The following is a 19,646-nucleotide window of genomic DNA, read 5'->3' as shown; positions in this document are numbered from 1 at the left end:
TAAGCACACGTGTATGTAATGTGTGTGTAGATTCACAGTCCAATCTCACTTCTCATTCCTCCAAGTTCACTGGTTGCATGCAATTCTTATACTGTGCACTGAGTTTAACATTTATAAAGTTCACCTTTGCTTGAAAGGTAAATGGTTACCGCTAAGGAACGTTCTTGTCGGTTTTCAGAGAGAGATTTTTTGTTCCTTTTTTAATCAGCCACTTCAGTGTCTTGCCGAAGAAACTTTCCCCCTCAGGGTTCTCCAGATGATAACCTCCTTCTTTCAGGTCACCACAGATTTCCTTCTTTTTTCACTTATTTCCAAGTGAAACATTAGACAGCCAGTCCTCTCCTCTTGCATGAACCACAAGGGCTTTGACCTGGCTGAACTAAGCACTCACAACCTGTCTTCCACATGGGGTTTTCCACAAGCTTGCCAGCTTGTCCTGTTCCAGTCCCAGCTGCTGCCGGTGACTGTAAAACTGTAGAAGTGATCTGTGTGTGTGTGTGTGTGTGTGTGTGTGTGTGTGTCTGTGTCTGTGTGTCTGTGTCTGTGTGTATGTGTGTGAAGAGAAACCAAAACTCTTGTCAAGACCTTTCATCCTTTATACCACCTTACTGAACAACAACTATCAGGTGCTTGTAACATCATTTCCCCATCACTTCCCTGCTCTTCGCCTAATAACATATCATTCTTACAAGTGTAAAACCTGATCGGCCTTTTACTAGTCAACTTCAGGCTTGTTAAAAGGAGTTCCATGGGGATCTGTTCTGGGACCCCTGCTCTTTGTGGTCTTTATAAATGACTTGGATGAAGAGGCGGAAGGATGGGTCAGCACATTTGCAGATGATACGAAGGTTGGAGGAGTCAAGGATAGAGCTGAATGTTGTCGAAGGTTATGAGAGGATATAGACAGGATGCAGAGTTGGACGGAGAAGTGGCAGATGGAGTTCAATCTGGATGTGTGAGGTGATGCATTTTGGGAGGATGAACCAGAAGGTTGAGTACAGGGTTAATTTTTGGATACTTAACAGGGTGAAAGACCTTGGGGTCCAAATCCATACGTCCCTCAAGGTCGCTGCACAGGTTGATAGGATAGTTAAGAAAGCTTATGGAGTGCTGGGCTCCATTAATAGGGGGATTGAGTTCGAAGAGACTCTTAGACAGGCACATGGATGAAAGAAAAATAAAGGGTTATAGAGTAGGGTGGCTTTAGTACTTTTTTTTAAAGAGCCAGCACATCATCGAGGGATGAAAGGCCTGTACTGTGCTGTAGTGTACTATGTTCTATGTTCAAGAAGTCAAGAGGTCATGATGCAAATCTACAAATCTCTGGTGAGACCACACTTGGAATAACGTGTTCAGTTCTAATCACCACATTATAGGAAGGATGTGGAAGCTACAGAGAGGGTGCAGAGGAGAGTTACCGGGATGTTGGCTGGATTGGAAAATAAGTCTTATGAGGCAAGGTTAGCAGAGCTGAGACTTTTTAGTTTAGAGTGTAGAAGGTTGAGAGGAGACTTCATAGAGGTCTACAAGAGGTTGAGAGGCATTCTATTTGAGAGCACCTTTCTCCCAGAGGGGGAATAGCAAACACCAGGGGACATCTGTACAAAATTAAAGTTTACAGGAGATGTCAGGGGTAAGTTTTTGACAGAGAGTTGTGGGTGCCTGGAATTGTCAGGGATGGTGGTGGAGGCTGGTCTTTCTCAGGCACATGGATGAAGAAAAAAACAGATGGTTATGGGGTAGGGAGGGTTTCATTTTTTTTTTGGGTAGGAATATATAGGTCATTCCAACATCAAGGGCCAAAGGGCCTCCACTGTGCTGTAATATTCTATGTTAATTCAGGTCTTACTCCAGAAGTTCTGAACACGATTTGAGCTGACAGTGGAGGGAATTCGAAGGGATGCTGATCTGCCCGAGGCCAAATCAATGGCTCGTCAAATATTGAAGGAGTTCTCTTGATGCCCTGGGCAACATTTATCCTTCAATGTCCACAAACGTTGCTATTCTGTGGGACATGACTGCATGGGAACTACAGATCAGCATTGCCAAAACAGCTGACCCCTCCCTCCATTCTGCTGACAAGATAAACTTTAGTCGTAGAGAGATAAAGCACAGAACCATTTCCTAGAGTTAGCTGAGTTGAATCAGAATCTCTTGTCAAGAACAAGCCACAAAGCTCATTGAATTCAGCAGACATCACAGGCAAATAATGCAATAGATGACATTTCAAAAATAAAGAAATAGTGGAAGAAAATATGATAAAGTGAGAATGTCTGTGGTTTATTCTCCATTCAGGAATCTCAAGTCACCTTTATTTATCGTTCATACCATGCGCGCACAGTAAAGTCAAGATAACGATCCTCCAGGACCACAGAGCAGATTTACACAAATAGACGTCAAACATGTTAAAATATTAAGATGTATACAGTAAAGGTCCACGGTACCCGATCCCCAAATGTTCTGGGAATTCAGGGATCTAATGGAAAGAGCTGTTGCCCAATCTGGACATAAGGGCCCGAATGCTGCAGTACCTCCTACCAGAAGGCAGAAGGGAGACCAGTTTGTATAACAATTTAACTATACTGTTTAACAAAAATTAAAAGGGAAACAGAACAAAACTACTAGTGTCCTGGAGAGGCTCCTGTGTCTGATTTCGCGCCACCACCATTTCTGATTGCGGAGAGGAAGGAGATGTCCTTGTGCTGCTGAGTGCACCTCTTCCTGTACCTCCTTCCTGATGGTAGCAGAGTGAAGAGGGTGGTGGGGTGGGGGTCTTTGAGGATAGAGGCTGCTTTCTTAAGATACCGCCTCTTGTAGATGTCCTCGATGGAGTAAAGACTGGTGTCCCGTGATGTCGCTGGCCGAGGTCACAGCTTTCAGTATTTTTTTCCTGTCCTGTTCATTGTCACGGCCATGTTTAGTCCATAGGTGATGAATCTCAGATGCAGGAGGAGGGGAGTGAGAGTGTCAGGATCACCCGTGTGGCTATGAGCCAACGGGAAGGTCAGAGGAGTGTGTTCCTGTGGAAATTTTCAAGAGTCGTTGGTGACATACGGAATCTCCTCAAACGCCTCACAAAGTACAGCCGCTGGTGAGCCCTCTTTGTGATTGCATCCATGCAGACCCAGTTTATTAAAAGTGCAGGAAAATAGTATAAAGAGGTGTCTGTGGTTCATTGTTCATTCAGAAATGCTATCATTTTGCACTACACACACACACACACACACACACACACAGAGTCAAGGCATTGAGCACAGGAATTGGGACATCATGTTACAAGATAGAGAGGAGACCACATGTGGAGTATTTTGTCCAGTTCTAATTGCCCATTAGCTTCTCTTTCGGTTGAAAAGGGTGCAGAAAGGATTCACAAGGATGTTGCTAAGACTGGAGGGTTTGAGTTATAAAAAGACTTCTCCGTTCTCCCATCCTCAGTGCAGACATGCAACCAGACATAAAATATACATATATATTTCTCTCTCTCTTCTCTCCTCTGCTTTTCCCTTTCAATGGGGGTAGGTGTTCTCCCTGTTTCTGGTGCCCTACGCCAGGCTGCTGCTTCCCCGGACTTGAAACTAAAACAAGGGAATAGATTTAAGGTGAGAGGTGAAAGATTTAAGGTTCCTGAGGGGCAACTTTTCAGAGAGGGAGGTGGGTAAGGAAGAGGCAGAAATGAGTACAATTGCAGGGTTCAGAAGATATTTAGACAGTTGCATTGATAGAAAAGGTTTAGAGGGATAAAGGCCAAGCAGAGACAAATGGAACGAGGATAGATAGCTAACTTGGTTGGCATGGACAAGTTGGATCAAAGGGTTTGTTTCCATGCTGTAATGCTCCATAACTGTGATTATTATATCACCACTGACTGCCTGATGCCCATGTTCTCATGCTAGTCCCCTTCATGTGATCTTGTGAAAAGTAAACCAGGTGACCGGTAAACCTTTTGAAAGACATTTCAAAGGGTGGCACGGTAAACATAGCGGTTAGTGCAACGTTGTCACAGTGTACTGGGTTCGGATCTGGCGCTGTCTGTAAGGTGCTGGTACGTTCTCCCCTTGTCTGCATGGGTTTCCTCTGGGCGCTCCCCGTCCACCCTCCAAAACGTACGGGGGGGGGCGGGGTTGTAGGTTAATTGGGGTATTTGGGCAGCACAGGCTCATGGGCTGGACGGGCCTGTTATCGTTCTGAACATCTAAATTAAAATTTCATTTCCTTTAACATTCTCTTTTTTTTGTGTTTGCAGTTACAGCTGTAATAGGCTGGAAAGAACAAGCTAAATGGTTAGCATCGAGTAGGCCACGGATGATTTAAGTCGTACAGAAGTGAAAGAAATCAAAGGGTGATCGATAACTTAGATGGTCAGTGGTGGAGGGGTCACTCTCTCTGAGCACCTCTCCTTTGTCGTCAGCACACTAATCCTGGCTTCGTCCTCATCATTCATCCTTAGTCAAACCTGACTTACTCCTTGCTATGTAGACAGGCATTCGCCATTCAATTCTTGGATTTGACTCCTGCCAATTCTCCCGCGCTCAACGATACACCCTAAATCTTGTTGCTTTCAGAAGCAAAAAAAATCTCTTCACTGCCACCAATAAGAATCATACCAAGGTGCCTCTTGTCTATTATCCTTGACAATGTCACACTAATTGGAAGAACATCAGTGGAAAACAATCTAACTTTTTACACTTGTCTGTACAAATCTGCCAACGAGTAAATAAAGGGAAACTGGATATACATGTCGTAGCACAGGTATTACAAGTATTATAAAGGTATAAATAAAATGGTGGCTCTGCCAGAGCCACCGGTTTTAATGCTAATGGCTCTGTACTGGCATTAAACAGCCTGTTTAAACTAAACTCCTACAACCGCGGAGGTCTGTGCCCAAGATGGCGGCACCTGTGCTTGGCAGCAGCCATGAGGGGTTGCAGACTCTGGGGGAGCAGTGGACCAGTGAGAGGCAGCAGAAACAGGGAGACCACCACATCTCCCATTGAAAAGGAGGAGATGCCCCTACAGGAGGGTGACCATGGCAGCGGACCAGCGAGGGGTTCAGCAGCTGAGGGCGACTTGTGGTTGGGGGACACACATGGCCTGCGGGCTGCTGGAGGCCAGCTCATGGGAACCAAGTATCTAAGCCAAGATTCGAGAGGGCACTGAGGGCAAGAAGGGATCCAAAGGGCCCTCGGGCGCTGAAGGCTTCTTGATCGTGTTGGAGGTTTGGACGGCCGATGGATCAAACAGGAGTCTGTGGGGCTGCAGAGGCTGTGGGAGAACTGGAGGTGAATCCACGGTCCCTCGATGACTCTGAAGGGACTCTCTTTTGCTTCTCTTTCTCTCGTACTATAAGGGGCACATGTTGACACTAATGGTGACTCTTTGTCTGCCTTGCAGCAGGGAGAAGGCAATTTCCTGTAATATTACATGCTCTGTACTATTACATAACAATAAAGGAATCTTGAATATACGAGAGGTAATGTTCTGTGTAGTACTGGCAGAGGATGTGAGTGGTTTTGTGTGAGGACCGTCCTCCAAGTCATCACCATTAGATTCCACTGATTGGTCTTGGCTGCCAATGTGGGAGGCAGGTCGGTGCTGGTGTAATGGGGATGGCTACTCAGTGCTGGGGTCAGTTTCTTTGGCAATGCATTTCTTGCCCTTAAAATCAGATTTTTTTCTGTCAACTTAAAGTTCCTCTTTCTGTCTTCTGCCTGGGTGCAAAACTGTCCAGCCTCCTCAATTATGGACAATAGAAGCCAATTGAGAACTTGGCAGAAGTTGCTGTCTTACCAGTCCCAAACATGTCTCCTGTGTGTTCCCATGGCTGGCATATAATCCCTGGATTGCCATCTTTTATTGGAATGGAATTTTTGATTAAATGTCAAGGTGCAATTGGGAAGCTGTGTGAAGGCCCAGGTAATGGAAGAGGGTTCCAAGTCAACAATGCTCCATTTGCTTCAGGAGAGATCGGACAGTGATGTAGTTCAATGCAAAAGTAGGGACTTCCGCGGCAGTGACCTACTGCACTTGGTGTTCCCTTCGTAGCCTTCTCTACTTCGGAGAGACTGGACGCAGACTGGGATGTCGCTTCATTGAGCACATCAGTGACAGGGATCTCCCAGTCCACTTCAATTCCGTGCCCTGCTCCCATGCCCACATGGCTGTCCACCAAGACCCTCCCATAAATTGGAGGAACAACATCTGATTTTCCATCTGGATCCTCTCCAAACAGGTTGCATTAACATTGACTTCTCTGGTTTCTGCTAACCTGCTCTCCATTCTCCCTCGTTCCCTTTCCCTCTGTCTCCTTTCCTCCAGCTCTCCACCCCTTTCCCTCTCCATTCAGAGAGCCATCCCCCTTCCCCTTGCTTGCAGGCGTGCCTTCCCTGCCTTTTCCACCTATTACCTCCTGCCTGTGGGACCGTGTCCTTCCCTGCACCCCTCCCCCCCCTCTGTTTTATTCAGATGCCTGCCGACATTTTTCCACACCTTGATGAAGAGCTCAAGCCGAAACGTCGGTTATGTATTTTTACCTTTGCTACATAAAGCACTGTTTGACCTGCTGAGTTTCTCCAGATTTGTGTTTTTACTTCAACCACGGAGTTTACAGAATTCTGTGTTTTACTTTTTTGCTTAGGTACTTATATCTGAACTAAGGATATTTTAAAGGTGTGGAGTGAATGTAGTGAACTGGGAATTCACTAATGTCCTAAGGACAGGCTCCTCCCCTGAATCCGCCCTGTGTATCCCAATATAAGCCCTGGATCCCCGCCAAAATCCCAGTTCAGTCCGAAGACTATTGTGTGTAATTCTTGCTGATTAAAAGCGTGTTGTACTCTCTCTGGTCTTGTGGTGCTTTCAGTCTTGCTGCAAGGGGAAAAGAGTTGGCTGTGGTTGTTTGATGCACTGACAATTTTAACAGTTGATAAACCACTTCCAGATACAATTTGAAAAAAAAAACTCTCTGTGAAGAGAAACGCAAAAACTGCAAATGGTGGAATCTTGAAGCTGGATAGACTCAGCAGGCCAGGCAGCGTCTGTGGTTAGAAATAGTCCGACAACATTTTGGGTTGGGACCCTCTACTGGGCTTCACCTGTGGCTGACTAGAGACACCAAGGAGAGGACTGAATCAAAAGTAGAAGCTTGTACAGTTAACACAGAATACAGCACCGTACAGACATATCAGCCCCACAGCTTTTGCAAGAGCTTTGGAGAGTGCCCAAGAGACTTCACTAATGAACTGTTGTTTACAAAAAGGCAACAGATGAAAGATCTTGTTGGAACTGCCTTCTGTTTGGAAGGGAACTTGCTGTTCTAAGAGGGTCATGTGGTTTTGCAGCAGAGTGAGTCAAACAGGTTTTCTGTGTGTGTGTGTGTGTGTGTGTGTGTGTGTGTGTGTGAGTGAGAGAGAGAGAGAGAGATCACTTCTACAGTGTTACAGGCAGCAACATCAGCTGGGACTGGAACAGGACAAGCTGGCAAGCTTGTGGAAAACCCCATTTGGAAGACGGGTTGTGAGTTCTTAATTCAGCCTGGTCAAAGCCCTTGTGGTTCATGCAAGAGGAGAGGACTGGCTATCTAATGTTTCACTTGGAATAAGAGAAACAAAAAGGAACTCTGTGGTGACCTGAAAGAAAGAGATGATCATCTGGAGAACCCTGAAGGGGCAAGCTTCGTCAGCAAGACACTGGAGTGGCTGATTAAAAAGGAATCAGTTGTGGATGTCCTGGAACAACAAATCTCTCTCTAAACTGACAAGGACCTTCCTGAAGGGTAACCATTTACTTTTCAAGCACCAAAGCCTAGTGAACTTTATAAATGTAAATTCTGTGCAGTCTAAGAATCGCCTGCAACCAGTGAATCTGGAGAATGAGAAGTGAGATTGGACTGTGAACCAAAGAACTTTTCTGAACTTAGACACACATTACATACACGTGCGTTAGAATTAGAAGGGTGTTCAGTCAATAGTTTGATTCTATTTTCTTGTTTAAAGATAATTAAAAGCAACTTTTGTTTAAGTAACCATTTGTCTTGGTGAATATCTATTGCTGCTGGGTTTTGGGGTCCTCTGGGCTCGTACAGTTCCAGCTGCGTGGGGGATTATGGGTAGGGAAGACAGCCATTGCTCTGTTGCATTTTGAGCTGCAGAAGGTCACGAAGGGTGAATGGGGTGATGGGTCGCGGGCTGACGGTACCATCAGCCCACCCCTAACCAGTGGCAATACATTCAAGTCAGGTGGCAGAGCGCAGTGCTTTGCCAATTATCCTTCCCCGAGAAGGGTTGGAATCGGCAACTCAGAGCCAGCCATGGCTCATTCGGAAAGGTACGTCTTTAGCTGTAAGGGCAAAGAACCTCTGCCTTTACACATTGGTGTTTTCCCTGCTTGAAAGTGCCTATCATTTCTGGTCATGACTTTGCCCTGCTGCTGTGCATTAAGATCTTATAATGATTTTTTAAAAATTGTTACCCAATTGCAAAAAAAGATATCAAGAGAAGTGATCAAAGGGGCAGATTTGAATATATTACAGGTACACAATCCTTTATATCTGGAACCCTTGGTGGACAGTGTGTTCCGAATTTCAGATTTTTCCAGATTTCGGGAAGCCAGATTTAAGCCCATCCAAATTGTGCTGCCGTATCCACCCCCACCCCCTTCCAGTTGCGCTGCTGTCTCCCTCCCTCGCCGCCCGATTCGTGCTGCCGGTCTCCCCCCCCCACCTCGCCTGCCCAACCCGCGCTGTCGGTCTCCTGCCCACCCGACTCACACTGCCGGTTTCTCCCCCTACTTGCCAGATTTTGGAGCTTTCCGGATTTTAGATGTTCGGATAAAGGATTGTGTACCTGTATACAGAAAGGAGGGGGAAAAGTTTAAGTCTTTTTGCTGAAGCCACAGGTGGATCTACTGAGTCAAAAATTTCTGGGATTTAAGTACAACACAAAATCTGCCCTGATAGTTCACTACACACTGAAGGTTGGAGCAGTTTCAGGTGCTGTTTTTAAGATGGAATCACAATTGGGTCAAATATTTACCTTTCAACATCACTGAAAAACAATCTAGTCATTTTTTAATGTTGGTGGGAACTTGCTGTGAACAAAGCATTTGAGAAGGAATATTTTCACGCAGGAATGCAGTGGTTGACAGCTGGTAGAAGCAGGAACTCTCTCAACATTTAATTAGTATTTAGATGAGCATTTGAATCACTGTGGCTTAAAAGCAACTGCCTTCATCGACATGCTTTGTTATCTCTGAAAGGTTCAAACTAGTCAGATAGAATTTCCCCCAAGGCTATGCTGTAGATCCTTGATGATCCCCTCCTTCTGCAGGAACAGATTAATTCTGTCCCTCAGAACATTTTTTAAAATAATTTCCGCATTACTAGGTATTCCTGAAGGAGGAATCAGGCTCAAACTGTCAACGGCCTTTTAATTTCTGTGGATGCTGTGTGATCTGCTGAGGTTCTCCAGCACTAGACCCCAGCATCTGCAGATTTTCTTCTTTTCCTCCATTTGGCTGATCCACTGCGGTCTCTTCATGAGATGTCCACCATGAAATTCTCTTCCTCTCTTTGAAGGGAGTTCTGTGAGCCTCCCCCACTGCTCTCATTCTGAAACCTCTACTGCTCTGAATATCTCTGGTAACACTCCCGAGGAAGGGCTCAGGCCCGAAATGTTGACTGTATTTTACTTACTATGGATGCTGTGTAACCTGCTGAGTTTCTACAGCACTTTCATGCACTGCCCCACTGGTGGTGTCTCTTTAGTCTGCAAATATCTGGCTTATAACTCGTGGCGTTCTTGAATAAAGATACCATATTGGCGTCCTCCACCACTGCAGGGCCCCAGCAACCCCCATTCAGCCCTTTGAGCCTGTACATTAGCTGGAGACATAGACACACTCCATGGGGAGGAGTCAAAGTTGCATTGTTCTGAACTACATTCACTAATTTTGCGACTGTTTGTAACAGTGATAACACATTTAACTCCAGGGCCGTTGTTGGTCCATATATGACCCAAGGATTTGGATCTGTAAATTCCTTTCACTTCTCTCCCATGGGATACATTTCATCAGGGACTGAATATCCTCATTTACATCATAGCCTGTTATTTCCAGCTTTTGTAGAGAATTATTTTATGGTCTACGTTCCATTGAATTTTATAAATTGATACCCACTCTCAAAAGGTGTATTGTCTCTTCAATTACAGGCGCAGTTGCAATAGGCTGGCTAGGTTAAACAACTTGATCTCCACTGAATAGAAAGCCACATGTTCAAGAATGAAGAAGATACTGTCTCTCTCAACAATAATTTTGCTACAATATCTCCAATTTCCCACATATGATCCTTCTGCATACCATCCAAATAAGGCATATAATTTCTCTGTTGCTTTGAAGTTAATGTGTCTTATAATCTTAATGCCAAGTTTCATAGAAATGTCCACTGCAACTCATAAAGGAGAATTGGAGTAACTGAGTGAGGTGGTCCTCAAAATATTTATCTAGCATAAATTCACTTAATTTATTTTGGACTCTCATGTTAAGGGATATGGAACCAAAGCAGGTAATGGATTTAATGTAAGTCAATAAAAATATAAGTCAATAACAAGCTATATCAATGGTAGAGCACAATAGCCCATTACTTCAACAGTGTCATTTTTTGTGGGGGGGGGGGGGCTCAGTACTTTGAAGCCAAATGATTGGTTTTGTAGGCATGCAATGTCCAATTGATGCAAATGTCCTATTTCAGAGTTGTCTTTTGAAAATGGGAACAGGAAACCACTCAGGCCCTTGGATCTGCCCCGCCATTCAACATGATCATGGTTGAATGGACCCAGGCCTCATCTCCTCTTCTGTGCAGTGAACCACAGAATCCTTCTAGTCTTTGCCGAACCATTTTTTCAGCCTAGACCCAATAACCTGCACCCGGTCCTTCCATAGCCCTCCCATCCATGTACCTGTCCAAAATTTGAGGTGAGTTAAGAACGAGAGGATGTGGGTTGAAAGGTGAAATGTTTAAAGGCAATGAATGCAGGCTTAATTTTGACATTGAAGAAAAACTTCGACAGGTACGTGAATCAGAAGGGTGCGGAGGGCGAGTGCTCAGGTGCAGGTCAGTGGGGCCAGGCAGAATAATAGTTCGGCACAGAATAGATAGGCCAAAGGGCCTGTTTCTTCGCTGGGCTGTTCTAAAGCCATATAAAAATGAGAAGTAGATGAGAACACACTGACAGAATGAGAAGAGGAATGGACGGATACAAACATTTGCACTAATATTTCTTCAAATGAAGAATTTTGACAATTTTGTCTCTGGAAGATTTTCTTTCTATCAACAGCTCAATGAAAAGGCGAAACAAAACTGTAAATTACAAAGTTTATTCCACACGTGTCAGATAACAATAAAACAAAGGCATCCGCAAACACTTTCGGATAATACCCTCATCTCGACAAAATGCTGAGAACTTAAATTTTAATACAGAAATGGTATTAATACAGAAATGTACTGGCAACTGTGGTTTCAACAGACTTTATCGCACGAGTGACCCAACCCATTAGTTATCAGGCAGCAAAAAAGTAACAATGATCCTTGTAACTGAAAAATATGGGCCAAGTCTCCACTGCAGTGGCAAGTCAAAGGTGACTTGGGGAGGGAGGGGCAGGGCTGAAGTTTATTTCTTGCCAAAATTGATCCCAGATCATTCCCAGTGAAATGGAGGGTGAAGAGTGAGTTACAAGGTCCCACAGTTCATCACCTAGGAATGGGTTACAGAGTGGCATGCCCAAGAGCTAAATGGGGAGGATGACCCGAACTACAATTTAATGTCTGCACACCTTAGCCAACAGGATTAAGGTTCAATCCACCAAGAGCCATATTAATTTTCATCAGCCAAATTGATTTGTAATGGGCACCAACGTTGATTCGGAGCCTCAGTATGAGCAAATGAGGCTTATTAGCAAACTAATCCGAATACCGCCCTGCCCCCATATGCATAGTGTTGGTGCTGGATCTTTCCAAATAAAAATACAGCCAATGAGCCAAGTAAATCAGACACGATATGTTCCTATGTTCAACTGAGGTTTTCTTTTAAAATTTAAATATTTTGGTTTCATAAGCTTAACATACTGCTTTAATAGAGGATGATACTTCACATCCCCCCTCCCTATTTGTGGCCATGATTGAAATTTAATCATTTTCATGGGAGAAAAACTTGTGCTTCTTTAGCACCTTTCACAACCTCATCACTTTCCAAAGTGCATGAAAACAGTTTTTAATGACTACTTTCTGCTCTAATGTCAGAAATATATTTAATTTCCACAAATGTGGTCCTCAAGCAATGCATGAAAAAAACTCCCTCCTTTAGATGTCTAAAGTAAGCAATGAGCCAAGTAAATTGCAATTTTAAAAGATCAGTTCAGTTAAGCTAACACCAAGGTAAAGGGTCCAGAATTCAAGCACCAGTGCCAAGTAATCCAGCGATAAAGAAAATGTTGAAATGTGAAGCCAAAGGTGCCACGAGTCCCAGTCCTTTTACACTATCTACACTAGCTAGCAGTCTTGGGTCCTTGTTTTTATATGTAGATGTAGGTGTACCTTAAAGAGAAATGCTGAATTATTGGATGCATATCCTGAATGCTTGGAATAACCAAAATACTTGTGGTATGCAGAACAGCTAGTATTAACAGTTTCTTTCTTTCCTTGGAGAACTGGGTATGCAAAACCCTTGTGCGACATAACATTCGCTCAACCAATCTGTTCTAAAGCACCAAATCACTCCGCAAGCGAATGAATTTCACTGTTGTGCACGTAGGCAGTAAATCAAAATCAGGAGTAATGTATGCATGGAGTCGAAGAAGGGTGTTATCTATAAAATAGCTGGTCATGAAGATGTGGCAAGACTGGTTAAAAGTGTGCGCAACTTGTAACACAAATTTTAAAATGCCTGGATTCAGAAACAAAAAAGGTTTTTCCTCCAAATTTTCGAAGAAAATTTAAGGCCAAGTACAGGATAGGTCAGGATTCCCTGACTGGAGAGTTTGATTGTTTCTGGCTTCAAAACATGGGCACAAATCACAAAAGGAACAATGTAAAAATTCATGAACGCAATGCAACAGGATTCGACAATTCTCCCATCGATCTGTTTGTCAAATGGAACAATCGATTTATTAACTCAATACAGGTGACACGAGGTACAAAACTGAACTTCCTTGGGTCGTATCTTACTGCTCTCCAAATCTTGGCAAATGCGGGATGTGTCGAAGAGGGAGAAGTAAGAGAAACAGGTGCCAATTTTCTTCATAAATATCCCACAAATTTACTATATTCAAAAATAATCCGGATAAAGTTCATTTGTATTGGCAACAAATCGAGACATAATAATTGAATACTATTTTATCGAGAAATGATCCCCATGTTCCTTTGTGGGTTTGTTCTATTCAACCCAAACCAACAATTCCCAGTTAGTACTGCGCCAGGAAAAACAATATTTGGGATTATAATTATAAATATTACATATATTTATAATATATGTGTGTGTCTTCTAATTAAACTTTGAAGATAGCAAAGGCTGCCACTTGGGAAGTCGCTGCATTTTCAAAACCCATTTAACACAGGTTATCTGCTCCCTGCTTCTCTCTGGATGGAATCAGATTTAATCTGCAGTACTGAAGTTTAAGCCATCATCTGAATTCTTACTCCTGAAAATTTACGATTATGAAAATAAATTGGAAACATCTTTAATAGGAGAGGCATGAGCAACACCCACTTTTCTCCATTTTGGCAGTCGGGAAAGTTGAATAAAAATGATGAGCAAAGTACATACAACTAAAATCAACGGTTGAAAAAAAACATTTCTATCAATGTTAGCTTTAAAAATGTAAGATATGAACAGGGTTGATGCTTCAACTGTGGGATACTTACTGCACCAATACATTCCTCTCCCCCCCACCCCACCATGTCACTCAAATCTTAATTTTATATTCCCTTTGTACAGGAAATACTGATAAAAGTATTGAAGAGTTGCTTAAGATGGATCATGTTCCAACCTGATGCACTGTATAATGTTTAAAAATCCTCATCTGAATAGATCTCCTTAATTTCTATCATTGCTGTAAATTCAGAATGACAGAGTAGGAGTCGGAAGCAAGTGAATAAAATTCGGCTGGTGTTCAGTGAATTATCATGTCACCTGCCAAAGCAATTCTTGTAATAATTCCATCCTAGATATTTGTCCTTCTCATCACAATAAAGCTGTGGAAACAATATGATATAGCCTACGATAATAGTTGTGGCAAGAAATTATACAAATATCAGAACGAGTTTAAAAATGGGAAAAATTACAATTATATTACCAGTAATACTATAAAATGACACTTGGCTTGTGAAGAAATTCTGTAAATCTCCAATATTTGAACGACCAAGGGAAAGAGTTAGCAAGTAAAGTCTAATCTACAAAACAGAACCCTAACCATTTCATTGACCCCAATTTGGCACAGAAAAAAAATCAAAATCAAAGCAACAATACTGTCCATCATCCGACAAGTGATGTTGAACTGGATTAACATGGAACTTTCACAAAGGAAGATGGGCGTCACAAATTAATTTTCAAATTGAATGTACTTCCATTGTTCCCTCCACACTCCCGCCCCCCCCACCCCCCCCCAAACCACCATAATTGAATCTCTGCCTGTGAAGGAACACCAGGGATTTTGAATTAATTAATTACAATGAATAAAGCTTCAAAATGTTGGCTAAATGCCATTTCCGCCCACCAAAACACAATGTGTAACAAAAATATTGGCATCTCGACTTAAATCAGAGTACCTGCAAATCATCTTTATATCACCAGGTCTACAACGCGCAAAGAATATATTCATGATCTTTTTAAAAACCTCATTCAACTCTTAAACTTCCTAACTTCTCATTGACAAAAGCTGAAGAGCAGCGAAGTACCTTACTTTTTTTAAATAAAAATCTATTTTCCAGTAAATTTTTCTTTTGCACTCACTTGCATTAAGGCCAAAAGAGAAAAAGAAATTAGACTCTTGAAAGGAGCTCCATCATCTTCTGAGGAACAACAGAGTGAAGGAAATGAGGAGTGAGCAAGAGAACAAGCGAAAGAGAGCAAAACATGGGAGACAGAACAAGAAAGACTGGAACAGTGGTGCCATGTTCACTATCAAGGCAGGCACATGTGATGACCTTCTGGTGAAAACTGAAATGAACTGGATTCACCAAGTTAGGTGCTTGCTGGTTAAAGATGCTCTTTGTATGAGCAACCTTTTGTCCTTGCTCCCACCCAAAAAGCCCCTACCTCATTACATAATTTCAAAAAGTGCAACCCAATTTTATCCCCCAGTCAATAAAAGATTTCCCCACACAAACCCCACTTGAAACAAATATCTCTTTTTTAAGCCTACTTGGGCAGCACGTAAAATAAAATGAAAAAGATACAAATACATTCCAAATAAAATATCATAATATGCGCTGCAACACATTTAGCCTCTAGAGCATTCCCTTTACTGCTAGTGTTATTTTAGGATAATATTGTGGACAAAAATAATCTAACTACCTGAAATAGTTGCGGTAATACTGTTTAGTTTATATCCATCCCCCAACCCTCCACCCCACCTTTACAAGGCTCTTGAAATTTGGGAGAGGGGACATTTATTATCAGGCAGTAGAAGAACCAAAGCAGTTCACGTCAGGTTCCAGCAATTTATAGTTATTCAATTCTCATTAAAAATCATTTTTGGCAAAGTGCTTTTGTTGTTTGCTTATACCAATTCTTAAATTGTTTATTTAAAAAGGGCACTGTCACTTTAAACCCATCTTTCAAGACATGCAAATGGTCCATAAACTGAACAGGTTTCGGGTAATTCATCTCCTTCCTCACCTGCCGAACTACGAGACCAGTTGTTTTAAGTAGCAGACCCATTCGGATTCGTGGCAAATGGAATACTGTACACCAGGCGAACTCTTGCACAGATCAGAAATTGTGAAAGGACCAAGTTTTGCAATGAAGCTTAAAAAAAAAGAGCATTCAATCTAAACAAGTTTCGGCATAGGGAAGGGGAGAGGGTGGGTAATCCAATAGCATCTAGAACCAACTGGCCATCCTAAAAAGTGACTCGTTTCACAGTGTTCAGAAATTGTATTTTTTTGCTTCCTCCGGTAGAGGGCAGCCTACAAGACTCTCAAAATTTCAGTACTTCACTCCAGGAACAAATTCCTTGGCGTCAGGATTCAGAGTACTTTTACTCTAGAAGGAAGAAAGAGGCAACAATTAGATTTATTAGGCTAAACAGAGACAGTTATTTTCTTAACTACAGAAACATCTGAGTTGGAAGGAGCATTTCTTGATTTCATTCAATGGTTTAAATATGTCAAAATTAAAACCAAAACCAGGTTTTGCGTTTGTACCAAAAGAGAGATTGATTTCTAGATGCGTGATTATCATATGACCAGAAAAGGACTGTTCTCTCCTCGCTGGAGTTTGGAATAAGGAGAGAAAATCATTGAGACAGGCAAGATTGGATGCTGAGGAATTGTTTCCTTCAGTTGGTCATGGTTCCACAAAAATTATATCAAGAATGAGGAGATAACTGCAAATATTTGGAATTCTTGACTCCAGGGGTTTGGATATGTGCAGTTGTTTAGTATATGCAAGTTTTGACAGACTTTCAGATAATGAATCAAGGTATTTTGAGGATTAGATGGATGGGATGAGAAATATGGAAGAGGTACAGAATGAGATAATACTACTGAAAAGTAGAATTGAAGAGGGGGTTAACAGAAATTGGAGAAGTCGATATCATTTTAACTGACATGTCTGTCCATGGCTTCATATACTGTCAAATCGAGGCCACATGCAAAGAACCAGATGGCATTAATGTTGACCTCTGCAATTTTCTTTAACCCCCCCCATACCTCTCTTTCACCCCTCCCCCGTATCTCTTTTGCTGCCCCTCTATCCCTTTTCCTCCAGCTCCCCACCCCTTCCCTGCTTTCTCTTATAGAGAGCTAATCTTTGCAGACCGATGCCCTCTTCCCTGATCACTTCTCAGCTTCTTTCGCATCAACCCTGCCACCTGTATCCACCTTTTACCTATTAGCCTGTTCTCCTTTCCCCTTCCTGCCCGAACCCTCTTATTCAGGCATCTGTTTTTCCAGATTCCTGATGAAGGGCTTAGGCCTGAAACATTGGTTCCTTTTACTTCCTTGGGATGTTGCGTACCTGCTGAGTTTCTCCAACACTTTAGTGTATTGCATTCGACATCTGCAGGAGGCCATCCATTTAATATGATTGTGCCTGATCTGTGCTGCCCTCAACTCTTCTTCTGTGCTATCCAACATCTGCAGGAGGCCATGCATTCAATATAATTGTGGCTGATCTATGCTGGCCTCAACTCTTCTGTGCTATCCGACATCTGCAGGAGGCCATGCATTCAATATGATTGTGGCTGATCTGTGCTGACCTCAACTCTTCTTCTGTGCTATTTCTCCACACCCCTGTATTTCATGATCAATCAAATATTATCCATCTCCACTTTATTTCCTTCTAATGACCAAGCTTCCAACACTCACTAGGACAGAGATTTCCAGATATTCACTATCCTTTGCAAGAAGAAATTTCCACGCCCTTCAATTTTAAATGACCAGCTCCTTATCTTGTAGTTATGCCCCCTTATTTCTCTGGCGAGAAAGGCCCAACATCCACCTGCCAAATCACCTTCGGATCTTGTATGTTTGAATAAGGCCATCCTACATTTTGGAACTCCATGAAATATAGGCCCAAATTGTTTTTCATGAAAGGACAAACTATCCTGGGATTTAGCTTCCTTGAAACTGCCTCCTTTGTTACTGTACCTTTTTTTTTAAAGAGATGGAGTCAGAACCATGCAGCATAAAACACGCCATTAGGCTCAACTAATCCAATTTGGCATTCTGGGATAATGGGATAATCCCATTTGCCTGCATTTGTTCCATATCCCTCTAAGCCCCTCCTCATTTATCTGCTCAAATCTCTTTTGAATTGTTATTATGCCCATTTTACAGGGACAAAATCTTTACACAGTATTCCAGATGAGGTCTCATCCATATCCTGCACAATTGCAACAAAATCTCCCTATTTTTAAATTCCAACCCCTTTCCAATGAAGGCCAAAATGACGTTGCCTTCATAACTGTTTGACCTGGCTGATACATTGTAATTCCTGCACTAGAACACCCAGATCCTTGAATAAAACCTAACAGTACGGCACAGTATAAGCCCTTCATCCCACGACGTTGTGCTGACCTGTATAAACCATCTCAACAAAATAAGCCTTCCCCACCTCACACCCACAACCCTCTCCTTTTCTATCATCCATGTGCTGATCCAATTGACCACATTATCATCCAGATCATTGATATAGATGGCAAACAACACCGATCCCCGAGGCCCCACTCATCATACTGAGGGCTCCAGTCTGAGAAGCATCATCCACCACTACTCTCTGGCTTCTCCCATCCAGCCATTCACGAATCTAGTTCATACTTCACCATGAATACCCAGCGTCTGAACCTTTCCAACTAACCTCCCATGTGGGACCTTGTCAAAGTCCATGCCGACAATATCCACAGCCTTTCCTTCATCAACTTTCCTGGTAATTGCCCCTAAAAACTCTATAAGATTGGTAAAGCACAACCTACCACGCACAAAGCCATGTTGACTATTCCTTATCAGTCCCTGGCCATGGAAATAATTGTACATCCGATCTCTTGGTTTTTGGTCCAAAATATTCCATGTGGAATTTAAACTGGGGGTGGGGGAGGGTGGGCTTAAGGAGGAGACTTTTGAAGAAGGGCTGTCTTCAATTTAATTGGGTCTGGTTGTGTTGAGAATATTCCAGGCTTTAATTGTGTGGGGGAAGAATGAATTGCTGTACACACCTGTCTTGGAAGATGGCACCACAAATTGGGTTGCATGCTCTCGTCTGCTCCTCGCAGGCTTGAGTTTGGTATGGAAATGTAAAAACAGGTCAGGCAGTGTGCTTCACGTCAGTCTTGGAGAGACCTCAACTTCAATGAATCCAAGAGCTTTGTAACGCTCGCTCCTCTTCCAAATGTATTTGTGACAAATTAGACTATGTTCAATGGTATTATTTGAGTATGGGTCCCATGCAGCTACTGTACTGCATATTCCAAATGTGGTCTGATGAGGGTGCGGTACAACTTCTCCTAATTTACCTACTGTTCACTGACCTATAATTCCAAGGGTTACTTTTGGAGTCTTTTTTTAAACAACGGAACAACCTGAGGAACCCTCCAATCCTCTGGCACCACATCCATAGCTAGGGACATTTTAAGCATTTCTGCCAGAGCCCATGCAATTTCTACACAAGCCTCTCTCCAGGTCCAAGGGAATATTGTCAGATCCTGGAGATACCTTAAGACAGCAACACCTCCTCCTCTTTAATTTGTATAGGTTCTATGGCCTCACTGCTTGTTTTCCTTACTTCCCATGAATCTGCCAGTTTTCTGAGTGAAAACTGATGACAAAAACCCATTTAATATCTCCCCATTTCTTTTGGCTCCATTCATAGCTGACCACTCTCATCTTTGAGGGGACCAATTTTGTCCCTTACTATCCTTTTGGTTTTATTATACTTGTAGAA

The 19,646-nt window shown here is 42.7% G+C and overlaps 2 protein-coding genes across 16 annotated transcripts in view; one reads left to right on the top strand and one right to left on the bottom strand.

Annotated features, from left to right (window-relative positions):
• Positions 1 to 10,468, top strand: part of LOC138756955 (uncharacterized) — an 85,139-nt gene extending 74,671 nt beyond the window's left edge. For 6 of the 8 annotated variants that reach the window (XM_069923455.1, XM_069923454.1, XM_069923449.1 and 3 more), the window contains one exon: positions 4,244 to 4,734. In XM_069923455.1, the coding sequence (XP_069779556.1) occupies positions 4,244 to 4,277 (34 nt within the window). In that variant the 3' untranslated portion in view covers positions 4,278 to 4,734. Of the gene's footprint in view, positions 1 to 4,243; positions 4,735 to 10,202 lie in introns of those variants that run through there. The other 2 variants (XM_069923451.1, XM_069923453.1) reach the window with 1 other exon arrangement.
• An 883-nt stretch (positions 10,469 to 11,351) lies between these two features.
• The window catches only part of paip2b (poly(A) binding protein interacting protein 2B), a 128,387-nt gene continuing 120,092 nt past the window's right edge, over positions 11,352 to 19,646 (bottom strand). For all 8 annotated transcript variants that reach the window (XM_069923446.1, XM_069923442.1, XM_069923447.1 and 5 more), the window contains one exon: positions 11,352 to 16,250. In XM_069923446.1, the coding sequence (XP_069779547.1) occupies positions 16,194 to 16,250 (57 nt within the window). In that variant the 3' untranslated portion in view covers positions 11,352 to 16,193. The remainder of the gene's footprint in view (positions 16,251 to 19,646) is intronic.

The sequence above is a fragment of the Narcine bancroftii genome, chromosome 3 (assembly GCF_036971445.1).
Source record: "Narcine bancroftii isolate sNarBan1 chromosome 3, sNarBan1.hap1, whole genome shotgun sequence".
NCBI classification, from domain to species: Eukaryota; Metazoa; Chordata; class Chondrichthyes; order Torpediniformes; family Narcinidae; genus Narcine; species Narcine bancroftii.
The sequence above is the reverse complement of the archived record's forward strand: the minus strand, read 5'-3'. Positions and strand labels throughout refer to the sequence as shown.